Raw genomic sequence first — 15,196 nt, forward strand, 5'->3', positions numbered from 1 at the left:
ACACTGCGATGAAAAGATAAGGAAATGGGGATGAAGTCAAGCTGACTAGACAGGATAGCAGGACATAAAGACTATATTCAGGTTACTGTATCTTTATTCAGCCCATTTGGACCTTAGATTGTGTTTTCTGTGACAATTGAAAGAAAAAGTGGTTGATTAAGAATTCTCATCTGATCAGAGAAAAATTTTCCTCTGCTCACCTTCCTAACGTAAACCCTCATCATAAACTTGATGACATGGCCCTCGGCTTCCCATAATAAACTGACTCGTTCTCTAGGCTCTGAGTCCTGTCATCATGGGGTGAACCTCTGTAGAACCACCAAATTTTCTCATTGGATATTGGGAATGGCATTAACGGAACTGAGTTATAGCCCTACTTTTGCCATGTACCTCTGCACAGCCTAGGCCAACTACTCCTGCCCTTGATACCAATATCCTAAATACTACTTGCCTTTGAGCACTATAGGTTGTGAATTTTAAAAAGTAAGTAGAAAGAGAACTGTATGTGAATTAAGTGTCACATACTTTTTAATATACATAGAAATGCCTACAAGGAATTCAAATAAAATTAAAATTCATTTTACTACTATCAATCAACCTGGACAACTAAGTCTCCCCAAGATGTTTAGTTATTTCTTCATTCATCCAATCATTCACTTACCAATTACTAGTCACTATGATAGGTGTTGGAGATAGATAAATGAAGGAGGTTCAAGCTGACAAGAAGCTTGAAGTCTGGTGGTACTTTTAACAGGTCAACAGTTCAGTGTGAGTATTGCTGTCACTGTTGTAGGAAAGTATAGTGGAGAATGGAAAATTGATTCAAGATAATCAGAGAAAACCTTACTAAATAACTATAGAGATCTTCAGACAAACAGAAAGGGGTCCAAAAATAAGGAAACAAGATTCCGGGAAGAGAGGAACAGCACGTCCCTCATTTCAACGTGTCTACAGCTCACAACATATGCTTCTTTCCCCATAGAGAATTCCAGCCTGAAAATCTTTTCTTTTTTTTTTTTCTTCACTTTTTGGGCCATACCTGGCGATGTATAGGAGTTACTCCTGGCTTTGCACTCAGGAATTACTCCTGGCGGTGCATAGAGGGACCATATGGGATGCTGGGAATCAAATTCGGGTAGGCCGTGTGCAAGGCAAATGCCCTACCCACTGTACTATCACTCCAGCCCCAGCCTGAAGATTTTACCCCACACAAATGCCTGGAATAGGGTATGTTATTGATCATAAGGAACAAAGTGTGCAGAGTTTATGGCTTCTCTGATAAGCTGCCAAACATCTACTTTCCATATTTAATCTCAATATGCTGGAAATCACAAATTTTTTCTCCATAGGTAATCTGTTGTTAATCATTTTAATATCAGATTAAGTTCATTGGATTCATTGGATGGGATGGCTGTAGGCTTTAGTGGCTATGACATTTCCCTGAAATAAATTTCCAATAATTTGACTCTTTGCGATAACATAACTCTTTCTTACAACAAAACTCCCCGGGCTGTACTTAGCCCTGACTCTAAAGATAACGGCTGAGTTCAGCCAGGGACTCATTACAGGAGTCTGTTTTTTCACTCTTTTCAAAAAGGCAAGTGGATTTGAAGGCTTCCAGGGAGTATTGATTGGATTAAGTAGGCAATTTGATCCATTAACTTTGACTAATACCAAACTTTCTCTGAAGTTCCAGGGGCAGACTAAGGTAGATAAAGGTAGAGATGAGTGTGTGAATCACATAGAATTACTCCTCTGAAAATGTGTGCCTAAGTTCCCAAGTGAATGGCATGAATTTTGTCACTACTGCATAACTGAAAATTTTCTAAACAAAATAGTGGAATATTTTTTCTCCAAGGATTAACTATTTGTTTGGAGAGTTAATCAAATTATGGCCTGAGGAACTGGAACCAAAATGAATACATGATCTTATAAACATTGTGATAATGTTTTAAATATGTCAGGATAGGAAACAAAAGAACAACAATCTAGTTTTAGTTTTTTTTCTGATATTGATGAACTCAATTTGAAGACAAAAACATGATTTAAGTCTTGATGCCATTTTATGCTTGGCTATTTAAGATAAAGCCTGATGCCATTCTGCCAATAATGAGATTGAGTATCGCTGAGCGCTGGAAAGATAGCACATGACTCATGACACATACTTTGGATATGCTGGATCCCAGTTCTGTGCCCTTTACCAGAAGTCTCCTGCACACTACCATCTGTGGCCCTAGTGATCCCCAAGCTCTGGTGGGGTGACCCTGGTGGTACCAAGCACTGAAGGACAGTATGAAGCTGAACTGCATCTTGGTATCCTAACTGAACCATATGACCTGTTTGGCCAAATATTGCCAGGAACAAATTCTGTACCCTGAAGGCTTGAAGGTTAATGAAAAAATACTTTATTGAACTTCAGCAGTGTTGTCCTATATTTTCTCCACCAAGGAAACCTTTTATAATTGAACGTGATACAGTTGCTCTATTTTACTTTCTGTTTTTTTCTCTCCAAGCAGTATTGTATTTAGTGTGAATGCAACTGTATTTGTTTATCTTAAGTGAGTTGGCACATATGTCCTGACCCACTATTGCAATGCTGTGCATAGGAAGCAAGTGTTATGACTCCAACGTGAAGGAGTGTTATTACTCTGAGGTCATCTAATTCTAGCCCAAAGAAAAGACACTTGACATTTTTGTTGGCCTTATAGCCACAGCTTAGCTATTTGTGTCAGTGCTTATTTTTGCCTCACCTAGGGTCAAAAAAGAACTTATAGTGGTAACTCCATGGGTATTAATGGAATATTTTAATTGCTCTCACATCTCAAGCTTCACCATACTACTATCATGAATTCCTGATTAAGAACCACTAAATCTGTTTGTGTCCTTCCCACTCAATAAGGACTTTATATTGTCTTTAGTTCTGCAAAGAGGTTCTTCACATCAGGGGATGATATAGGGATTTGTAGACGTCATGGTTGCCATTGTCCTCCAGGAATTCATACTCCTAAATAATAAACTCAGACAGAAAACTATGGGGATAATGACGGCCAAGAAAAGCTAAATTAATCAAACAATTCCAGCAGGAAAGAATGTGGTTCACAAAAAAACTCAGACCAACATATTTTAAATACTAAACATAAGTGTCTTATTATCGCCACAAAATATACTACTAATTTTATATTTTGATATGAAAAGTTACTTTAAAACCTTAATAAGCATTAAAAGTTTAGATTATTCTTCTTCTTAGTTGTCTCCAAATTTCCATTAAGAGTACACACGTTTTCAATTTTTCCTTTGAAAACACATTGACATATCTAAAAGAACGCCTCTTTAACATATCAGGAACACTGAATAACTTAGCTCCTGATATATGCTTGTTTATTCATTTTCTAAACAAAAACCATCCAGATAATGAGCTCAAGCTCATTGAGTTGATGAGTGGAGGACACCTTTAGTAACAGTTACTGATATTTTAGTCCTGTCATTTATGTGCAACTATTACTTTGATTCACACTATTCTCTGCCCCTAGCACTGTAGCACTGTCATCCCATTGTTCATTGATTTGCTCGAGCAGGCACCAGTAACGTCTCCATTGTGAGACTTGTTACTGTTTTTGGCATATCAAATACGCCATGGGGAGCTTGCCAGGCTCTGCCATGCCAACGGTATATTCTCTGTAATATTGCCGGGCTCTTCGAAAGGGACAGAGGAATTGAACTGGGGTCGGCTGCATGCAAGGCAAATGCCCTACCCGCTGTGCTATTACTCCAGCCCTTCCTGTATAATCATTAATATGTCAACTTCTTTCTCTGAGCCCATGTATCACATTCAGGGTAACCTCTGTTCCTCGGCTTGTCCCATCCCTGTGATTCACTCTGTCTCTAACCCTGAGTTGAGGTCAGTGCTGGTGTTTGTATATCTAATCCACACATTACTCTGGATATGCTATTTTAAAAGCTAAAAATTCAGTTGGCATCTGCCCCAAATACTATAACTTCAAAGTGACCACATTTAACTGTGTATGTCAAATTCTGTTTTAGCCAATTCCACAGAAACTTAACAACTCTTTTTGATTAAAAATGTCCTAAGTGTGATATGACCTGGAATCACATTCTTATTCTGAGATTGCTATCTTTGTGATAGCTTCAAATGATAATATCAGAGAAAAATATAATGAATGAGCTAATGAAAGATCCATTGAATAGAACAAGACAAAAATCAATCAGACACTACTTAGCCAGCATTGAAGTATTTGGAACAGGTTTTGAGGATAAATCTAGAATCCTGGAGGTTAGCTCTGTGGGTTTTGAGTCTCATCATTCTTAGAGTTCTGCTCACCTAACTAAAATTTTGGTTGACCTGGAAGTTCACAGCTGACCATTTGTTCATACCTTACCCAGAAAGAACTCAAAGTAGTATATGTACAAAATCACGAGCAACCAGTAGCATGAATTGACACAAGAAGCAAGATATTTCATGTTATAGCAAATATCTGAAAGATAGTTCGCAAATTTTGAACTTGAAACCACAAAATGAGTAAGTGGTCTTAATAGTCAAAGGGTTAAGAGTAAGCTTGTTGCATTAAAACTAGCTAACGTTTATTGTGGAATCTTCCAAAAATAAGAATTCCTCCACTTTCATTATTTTAATCTCATAATTATCTGCATATTGAAATTTCAGGACACAAAGTGGTAATGACCATTCAAAGATTTCTGCGTATTTTATATTAAATATCACAATCTTACAATATTTGGAAGTGTTCAGTTCAGCTCACAAGTGGGGTGCAATGGCTGCCCATGTCTGAACCCCAGACTGGCATTATTTGCCTGTGATTGGAGATTTGGACACCAGACTGCAGAGTAGTGCTCAAATCCTGCAACCGTCTGGCCTGTGGCTTCAGCAAACAGTGCAGACATTCTGACCCTTGGGATTTCATTTCCTGGAACAGAAGCTCTGAGTTTGGAATCAAAACTGCTTAAATCTCTTCCCGTGTTTTCCTATAGACCTCCTTCCACAATAACTTCTAATTAACTATTCCTTTATTTGAAAAAAGTAATGGCATCAAAAATATTTTTTAAAAAATTAAGTGGGAAGATTAAAAATTTATCTGGAAAATAATTAGAATGCCATTTCTTTTCCTTTCGGTACAGAGAGGAAATGAAACAATCTTGATGAACATATCTCATAGCCCTTCATGGAGAAAATATATTACATTATTAAATAGAAAATTCAGTTATACTCCATATATTTATTTTCCGAAATCATCCCCATCTCAGTATTTACCCATAGCCTTTGCCACTTGTACCTTTTTACCAGAAAACTGTGCCACCCATTTAAGAATATATCTGGGGCTAGAGCAATAGCACAGCGGGTAAGGCATTTGCCTTGCCAGAGGACAACCCAGGTTCGATTCCCAGCATCCCATATGGTCCCCTGAGCACCGCCAGGGGTAATTCCTGAGCACAGAGACAGGAGTAACCCCTGTGCATTGCCGGGTGTGACCCAAAAAGCAAAAAATAATAATAATAATATATCTACTCCCCTTCTTGATTTGAAGGGGAAAATGTATCATTTCAAATCTCAAAAAGCAATCTCCTTGAAACCTTAAATATAAATTATTATAGACAACATCAAAGTTGTTCAAGTGAGCTTTCTTTTTTAAAAAGAATATTTAAAAGAATACTGAAAAAAATAACTTTTAAAAAGAGTAGGGGCCTTCTCTTCTAGGGTTTGTTTTGCAGTTTTAACAAACAACAAAAGGAAAAATACTAATGAGCACCTGAGTTCTCTTCTCTATACTTCATGCTGGTTGCTCATAATTGTGTATTCACCAAGTGACAGGAATCCTGAGACTCTCTCTCTCTCTCTCTCTCTCTCTCTCTCTCTCTCTCTCTCTCTCTCTCTCTCTCTCTCTTTCTCTCCACCTGCATTTGGTGGTCTCGTGCCACTTCCACATCCAGGTCAGCCAATGCCCTGGGCTGAAAAAGGGGGAAATGAGGAACAGGCTGGTTGGTGATCAGTTGCTGTTTATTCCATTCTCCCATTCACATGTTCCAATTTCACTAAACTCTCTCTCTCTCTCTCTCTCTCTCTCTCTCTCTCTCTCTCATTTCTCCCAATCTCCCCCCAGCATTGCAACCCTACCCAGGTGGGGTAGCACAATCAACACACATTAAAGCCTTTCCTGATCACCTGCAGCCAGGGAATCCTCTGCTCAAGGTCGAAATGCCACTCAGGGGTTTTTCTCCTGTCCTTAGTCCAATAACTTAATTAACATCTTAATTATTATCTTAATCCTACTTCTTAATATTAGTTCTTTTGTATGGACACAGCAAAAGATACATTAAGCTTGTAGGGTAGCTCTCTTGGGGGCATCACTCTTTAGATCCCAGACAACAGTGCTTGGGCCAGATTAGTCTTTCCTAACCCTAGTAGGGTCCTAATCCAGTTGTTTCTCTTTGAATCGTGACATAATTTGTCCATGACCATGCCCTTAAATTATAGTTAAGTATTAAGGCTCTTTGCCTGGCCCATTTCAATGTCAGGGTAACTCAGAGCTTGCCCTGGGCCCATCCAGTCCCTCCTTGGGATCCTGCTTTTGGGGTGCTAGGAATTAAGAGCAACTGAGGCTTAAATAGAGAAAATAGATGTCCAGGAGTGGATATTATTCGGAGTCAGTTCACTGTCAAGTTACAAAGGCGTAGCATTAACTCTCTTCCTGTGTCCAGACCAAAAGGACTTTGCTCTGAATTAGCTATGCAAAGGACATAAGGAAAAAAGAGAAGCAATATTTACAGGTTAACAGAGTCTTATTAGGAGATACAGGTGATTGACGGGTTGGAGAAGCAGAGCACAAAGAAAGAGGTTACAGATGAACACAGAGGAATTGGAGTGCCTTGGGAGCACTGTGAATGGGTGCAGCCCAAAAAGCCTAAGCTCCTTGTGGCAAGGCAGAAAGGACAAACCAATTTTATCCAACAATAATTTCTTATCACATTCGCTTATTATTATAGGATACTGGAGGAACAATGTAACTGAAAGGTATATCTTTTCTTTTTCTATAACTCAAATCCTACAGGTAACACATATAAATGGAGTTACAGAGGCCCCAATTTAGGATAGAGGGGGTGTTTCATGGTAGTTCATGGAAGGGCAGTCCTTCAATTGGGTAATGAATTGGGGAAGCAACTGGCTCTATCTATGTCAGACTGAAGATTCCAACCTGAAGCAGAAAGGAAGCAGCATCTTGAAAAAGGGTAGACCATCTCATCCCTCAGGTCAAGGACAAAGTAGACAGCATTGTGCAATACATATAAATCATTTTACTTTCGGAGTTCTTGTGGGACATCAAAGCCATTATCCTATTTAATAGAATTTTTGAAACTAGAAAGTAGCCACGAGAAAAGAGAAAAAATATTCAGAGATCAGAAATATATCCATTCATATAATTTGTGGGGAGAAAAACATTGTAAAAACTTTTAAAAAACATTTAAAAAAACAAGAGTATTTTTAAACTCTAGAGTTTCCTAAATGGTATTTTATGAAATGAAAGTCTGGAAAACACACAGCTTGAAGTCTAATTTTTTTTCTGAACTTGTTAGTGCCTTAATACAATAATGTACACTTTGAGATTGTAATAGGAGTATATTAAATTTTTTTCATTCAATGAACAAGTTTTAAGTGAAAATTTGCTTCCAGAAGAATGACATAGAAATGGGCGCAAAAAATTAACAAAGAGACCAAGAATATTCTCTAAATGAGAGTAGTAAGGGGAAACGGCAATAAACCAATAATAGATCAATATTTTCTAAGCTCATTGAATCACTGCACCATTTTGTAAAGGCTTGTTCATTTATTCCTATGGTTCTTGAACTAAATTTCCTGAAAAATAGTTCATTAGGTGGACCTAGTATTGAAGTAGAATGCTGAGTTCCCCAGAAAGTCAACATTGAAACAAGGTGAGCTGACTACAATGTCTAAGGGATGCTTTGTTTTGAAGGTATTTGGGGACTGGAATATGTGATCCATTGTTGACTGTTTTGACCCAACAAAGCCAGATGCTTCTTCAGTGCATATCTTCAGTCTGAAAGCTCACTAGGAGGAATTGATTTGCTAAAATAAACTGATTACAGTCTATAGTCATCCATGAAGTGTTGTGAACCATAAGTAAAGTAAATATCCAGTGTTTGCATAGATGAAAGGTGATTCCCAAAGAAGTCATGTATAAAATGATAAGCTTGAGAGAATTTTCGATTTTCTCTACTTCGTTCAAATGCAGTTTATAGAAAGATACCTGAAGCCCAGACAATAATTTTTGACTGGAATCCTCAAGAACATGTGTTTAGAAAATAAAATTTGAAGAAACTCTGGTTTTAATTTGGCATTAATGTGTCTTAAACACTTTCTCTGTGAAGAAGCAATATTTGAAATGCCTCAGAAGGCCATGATTCAGGTTAGGAAAAAATGGAAAAATCTCAGGGCTACCATGTGAAGAACTAAAGGTCAGTTCACCTGCCAACTTTATCTGCTGGCATTACTGCTCCAAGATGACTGCCCAAATATCTGAAAACAACAGTTGAAGTAAATAAAAATATATAATTTTATTGCTGCATATAAACATAAAATATATTTCAATAACTTCTGCAAATATGTATTTAATGTTATACATATTTAATATATGGATTTCACTTCACTTAATCACTTAACTTCCCGTTAGTCGTCGATTTGCTCGAGCGGGCGCCAGTAACGTCTCCATTTGTCCCTGTCGCGTGCTAGTGTAGCCCAATGGCATCTCTTCGCTCCGGGAACATGGAGGGCCTCAAACCGATCGTTCATGATCTTGACAAAGAAGTCTGACCATCTGGTAGGTGGGCGGCCACGCGGTCTCTTGACATCCCGTGGAATCCAATCAGTAACAGCTCTAGTCCAACGGTCGTCTTTAAATCTCATTATGTGACCAGCCCATCTGATTTTCGACACCTTGGCAAAAGAGACAGCGTCCCTGATCCTTGATCGTCGACGGATGTCAGAACTCCGGATTCGTTCTCTCATTTGAGTGAAACGTGATATTCCAAGCATAGCTCTTTCTATTCTTCTTTGGGAGACCTGAATGGCGTTCTCATCTTGTTTGCGTAGGGCCCAGGTCTCTGAGGCATATGTTAATGCAGGAAGAACAGTGGAATCAAAGAGATGTGCCCGGAGCCGGAGGTTCTTCGTCCTCTTAGCTATTTCTTCGACGTTCTTGAAGGCGTTCCAAGCCGCTCTCTTCCTCCTGCGCAGCTCGGGTGCCAGGTCATTTGTCATGTTGACCTCTCGACCTAGGTACACATAGCTGTTGCATTCGGAGATGGTCGTTCCATTGAGAGCGAATGGGGCATCAGGAACAAGGCTGTTTCTCATAAACATTGTCTTCGTAAGATTCAGCTGTAGTCCTACCTTTCCACACTCACGGTCAAAGTCGGCCAGCATTTGTGCCGCTTGGCTGATGTTTGGTGTTATTAAAACAATGTCATCAGCAAAGCGGAGGTGGTGTAGTTGCCGACCATCTATCTTCACTCCCATTCCTTCCCATTCCAGTCGTCGCATGATGTTCTCGAGGGTGGCACTGAAGAGTTTTGGTGAAATGGTATCACCCTGCCGCACCCCTCTCTTGACATCAACGATCACTTCTTTGTAGAATGGTGAGATCCTGGTAGTGAATCCGCAATACAGCTCACGGAGGATCCTGATGTATTGGGCTTGAATGCCCTGATTGGCTAGGGCTTCAATGACCGCTTCCGTCTCAACAGAATCAAAGGCCTTCTTTAAATCAATGAACGTTAAGCAGAGCGGCATCTTGAACTCCCGAGAAACCTCAATGAGCTTGGTTATCGTGTGGATATGGTCGATGGTGCTGAATCCTTTGCGGAACCCTGCTTGCTCACATGGTTGTCCTTCATCTAGTGTTCTGCCAATCCTATTCAGGATGACTCGAGTGAACAACTTGTAGATGACAGACAATAGGCAGATCGGGCGATAGTTGCCAATGTCATGGATGTCTCCCTTCTTGAACAGTAGTACGGTCCTGCTGGTTTTCCATTGAGATGGAACCTTGCATTCAGACCGGTAGCGAGTGAAGAGCCGAGCCAGTGTATTGATGAGTACTGACGGCAGGTTCTTCAGGTGTTCAGGTCTGACCTTGTCTGGGCCGGGTGCTGTTTGCTTCTTTACTGACGAAATGGCGTGTCGGATTTCGGAAGGGAGAACGTTGGGAACGACATACCCATCCTGTGGAATTTGGTATGTCGGCAAGTGGATATGGATTTAATTATATATAAATATATGTGCTATATTACCTACTTTGATAACTTACATATTTTAGAATATATGTAATATGCATATAGTCTCATGACATTTCCAATTTCCTTCCATTTCATTCATTGTTTTATTCTCTAATGTCTCTAGTCAGTTCCTCCTTAGGTTGTGTATGTGAAAGAACGGACTTGGCATCTTTAAGGTTGATTTAAGATTGTAATCATGATTCAAAGCTTACTTTTTAAACTCTCACCCTACGCATATTGCTACTATGAGTGTTAGAAAGACAAAAATCATACTATTTAAAATAACTTACTCCTGAATAACTCTATCTAGACAAATAAGAAATAGTACCCATTTTCCTAGCACAACTCACAGATGGATCATTGTGAAGATATCAGCACATGGATTATTAATATAGGCAGCAATATCCTCTTGATGAGAATACATGGTAAAATCACAGTAGCCTTTACAAACAGAGATGAAAGAGTGTCCCAGACAATTTTAAATGGTTGTCACCCTCACGGCAAAGCCTGGCAAGCTACCCGTGATGTATTCAATATGACAAACACAGTAACAACAAGTCTCACAATGGAGACGTTACTGGGCCCACTCGAGCAAATCGATCAACAACGGGAGGACAGTGCAGTGCAATGCTGTTGCTCCAAAGTCCTTCATGCTTTGCAGTGGTACAGTGAGCAGGGGTGTGTTCCCTCTCAATTCCAACCTTCCTGACTTCTTATGATATTTTTGATCTTCACTGAGCACACAGAACCTGAAGGTGTGGCTTTCTAAGAGAGATTGCAATATAATAGCTGAATTAATTGTCTTCTATAGTGGATGAGCCAAATTATCAGAAAAGGGTTGCTGAGTACTAAGAGTACAATTTCAAGGAATAAGATTTTTTTTAAAAAGGGTACAATTTCAGAAATGAAAATAAGTACTGAACCAAGAATGGAATTCTTCATCTCAGCATCACTAACATTTTGAAGCAAATGCTTCCTCACATGATCTTACGTATAGCCTGGTGGCAATACTGAAAGAGAGACACGCTTCCAAATGTGTCTCTCATTTAGAGAAAACACTCAAAAAGCCAAGAGAATCTTTTTAGGTGCAGGATATCTCCGTGAGGAAGCACTGTTATTCATCTCTGCCTCACAAAAGTTGTCCAAGAAAAACAATAACTATTCTTAATTTTACCAAAAGCCCCTATAAAGACCACTGTCAATCCCTGACACGTTTTCACAAGTTTACACCCTAATTAAGAAAACTGAGGATAAAGAAGAGAGTTATTCGTTAAAGTAAATTCTTTTGCCATAATGAATTTTTCTCTGAGCTTGTATCAATCTTATGGGGGGTGCGGGAAGTACTTAGATTGATAGAATAATGGTTACATTGGAGAGCTGTAGTTGAAATCATTGTTGCTATGAAAAATCAAAGCCTAAGAGTTACTGATGGTGTGAAGTTCTGGTAGAGTCAAAAAAAAACTTAGTTAATAGAAGGAAAACTGTAAGAAAACACAAGTTTCAAAATGAACTAGGAAGATTTAACTATGAATTATGTAGAATTACACAAATATCAACCTGTGTGGATTGACACAGATATCCATATATCCACATGCCTGTGGAATTATACAGATAATGAAACCTCAGCTTCTAATAATACCTTTCAGGAGAGCATTTGACATTGCTATGTCCAAATGTATGATCAGCTGAGGCAGCCTGAGCTTCTTTTATACTTCCATCTCCAAAATAGAAAACTAAATGTCATTTTCCAAACTATAGAAAGAATGTCTGTGCAAGAAACCAATGAGAGAGCCTGAGCAACTGGCAGTCCAGCCTCCTTTGCCTTCTGAAATGCTTCCCTATGACCATTTAATACCAGCGGTGCAAATCCTCTGGCTTTGCATGGATCCAACTGCTTGATTTACCGGAACACTGATCACTGCTTCCTTTTTTTCCACTCCAGACTCTATCCTCACTTCTCATGCTGCCCTATCTCCTCCTAACATCTATCTTTTTCTCTGTGGTAGCCCTCTTGATACTCAGAGATGAAATTAATTGCTTCAGTGCCCTAGCTGTATATACTGGCTTTCTCATGTGACCACACACAGTTTTATCCTTTATTCTGAGTCTGGAGAAAAAGATTTTAGTACATTTCACCAGGAATAAAACCCCCAACAGAATTCTTAAAGATTGTAAATATAGGTCACGTCAGCTATCCCATGAAGGTTAAAATGAAGACTCTAACAATACCATAAGAAAAATTCTTATGGAATGGACTGGAAGGCTCCTTGAGATCAAAGCCCTATACTCTGGCTTTGACTCTAACGTCAGAACAGCTGACACAGCTGCAGGTGAGCTGCTGGCTCTTAAGCATGTTTCTCTGAGGCTCAATAATATAAAAACAGTTTGGGCTGGAGGACCTCTAAGATGGTCTCAGCTCTGGCTGGCGACCGTTGGATAGTTCCTCCATTGTATCTCACTGCAGCCTATGCTCTAAGAATGGCCAAGCTTTGAGACAGAGAAGCAGACTTAGAGAATGTGCAGAATCAAGGTGTTTCCATTTTTTCACACTTTAGATGTCGTGCATCTTACTACTCTTCTCAAGGAAATCTCATGCAACTGGAGGTTGCTGTTCCTTATTCCTATGTTCCTTAATCTATAAATTCTAAATTTTTTGTCAAAGAACTTGTTATGAATTGGAGCAGTGGGTGAGCACTACATCTGACTAGATCTAGCAAGTTGAACCGGTAACTTGCAGCCAAATCACCAAGAGATAGACACCTCCAGACAAATTTGCAATGTCCTCATAAGCCAGTGGTATTTCTGCATCCAAGGAGCAATACCAATGACTAATTATGTTGGTTGGGCATTTTCCCGTCTTCTCTGTCTCACCTTGTAAAATGACGAAGCCCACAACTGCTTGCATTTTATTTTTTGCCTAAAAGAAATTAAACACATATATCTATATGGAGATATAGATATGTAATGATCTATGAAAAAAACATAGTGTGCAGCATAAAAACTTACACATCTTTTTTCAAATATAAGGAACAGATTCTGGTACATTTGACTGGCTATTCATAAGAATGCAAAAAGAGAAAAATGCAAGCCACTTTTGTAACCCCAAGTCTCTCCCTCACCAAAGAAAAACCTTACCAAAATGTGAAATTGGAGATGATCATTTCCGTGGGCTTTCAAATTTATTTTATGTTGTTTGGGGTTTTGTTTGGTTCTTTTGTATCAATTCTCTTTCTCTAACCAGAGATGTGCCTGGTTAAGATAAAGGGTCTTGATTAACATTTCCGAGTGAGTAGCACTCCAAATACCTGAACCAAAGACCAAAGGAATTCAGTGCACCTACATAGAGGAAAGGGAAGTGTCCCTCCCAATGTGGTATTTTTTTTCAGGTTATGTTTCTCTGAAACAAATGCTAACTTATCAACTTCTATAGGTTTCACTGAATACAACTGCATGAAATGCTATTATTGTTTGCAATGAAACCTGATCTAAAAACATTGCATTTTGTTTTAATCCAATGGGGACTAGCAGGTTTATTGTGTTTGCATGTGCTTTCCCCCTAGACTCTGGCTGCCCTAACAAGAAATTCAATAAATCTACTTCCAAACCATCTTGCACAAGCTTTGCATGTCCAGTCTGGGCCTGAGGAAATTAACAAGAGAATAGAACATACCATCGACTTGCGGAGTGGCGATAAATTGAGAAGAGAGCATATCAAGCCATTCTCACTGATGTTTAAAGACTCCAGCCTGGAGCACAAGGTAGAGCTGGGTCTTGTAGTGGCTCTTTTCCTGAAGTAAACTGTGATAAATATTCATGGATCTAGGGAGAGAGCCCAGGGGCTGTGTTTTATGTTGGTTGGTTGGTTATTTGGTTTGGTTTGGTCCTTCCTTTTTCTCTGAAGAGCATGATTAGACTGGAAGTCATGAACGGAGATACTGAGTCTCTTCTTTGTTCTTTAAGGAAAAGACAAAAGAACAAGGAGCTTTAACAGAGTAGACTTCAAAGAAATTTCTTCCTCTTTGAGATTACTAACCCAAATGATACTAGCACCCACTTGCTTTTGCTTTCAGGTAAATGTGCAAAGATGCAACCTTTCTAGGATAATAAATGAAGACACTCAATGAATTGACTGTTAGTGATAAACCCTTTCTCAGGTTTTAGAGTCCTGCTTCCCATTTTCCCAGATGCAACTTGGCTCAGAGAGTTGGTACAGGCTTGGTAGAAGGCAGATGGATTGAATTGAGGGCTCTGCCATTCCACTTCCATGTGACCTTCTGAAAATGTAACCCCTGTCAGCATGAGTTCTATTCTGTGTGATGAAGATAATGGACACGCTTCCCACAGAGTTTATTATAACCCATGATTTAGTTATGTGCCATGATTAGGTTAAGTGTCTCAAAATGACAAGCATCATATTTATGACACCTTTTTCAGTGCCCCTCTCCTACCCCAATGTCCAACTGTAAAGGCTTGCAGAGAGGTGCACGTTGCCTCTGCTTAACTCAGTAGCTCCTTTGCACTGATGGAAACTAACAGACCTTCCTTGAATGAGCACAGGAGGCACTTGGCATCTGCAGTAGCTTCAGGCAAGAACAGCAGGGAATTTGCAAGCAAATTTTAGGAGTTTGATCCAATGTTCCGCAAAGCTCCAGTGAACAAGGTTTTGTGTGTGAGTTTGCTCAGCTGCCTGAGAAATACTGTTTTCTTTGGCTTGGGGAATTCATACTCATGTGCATATGCACCATCCCCAAATAATTTCTTTAATAATTTCCCAGAGGTCACAAACTCCACAATTAATATCATCACATGCAGTTCACAATTCGATATGTATCCTGTGTATGCAGTAACAAAACGAAAAGAGAACAGATGTTTTGCC

The 15,196-nt window shown here is 39.2% G+C and overlaps 1 protein-coding gene across 3 annotated transcripts in view; it reads left to right on the top strand.

The window, feature by feature from the left end:
• Window positions 1-15,196, top strand: part of ADCY8 (adenylate cyclase 8) — a 257,458-nt gene that overhangs the window by 150,892 nt on the left and 91,370 nt on the right. For 2 of the 3 annotated variants that reach the window (XM_056129531.1, XM_056129606.1), the window contains exon 8: window positions 13,881-14,078. The exons of the other annotated variant lie outside the window; for it this stretch is intronic. In XM_056129531.1, the coding sequence (XP_055985506.1) occupies window positions 13,881-14,078 (198 nt within the window). The remainder of the gene's footprint in view (window positions 1-13,880; window positions 14,079-15,196) is intronic. 3 annotated transcript variants of the gene reach the window in all.

Source organism: Sorex fumeus, unplaced genomic scaffold (assembly GCF_029834395.1).
Source record: "Sorex fumeus unplaced genomic scaffold, SorFum_2.1 ptg000002l, whole genome shotgun sequence".
NCBI classification, from domain to species: domain Eukaryota; kingdom Metazoa; phylum Chordata; class Mammalia; order Eulipotyphla; family Soricidae; genus Sorex; species Sorex fumeus.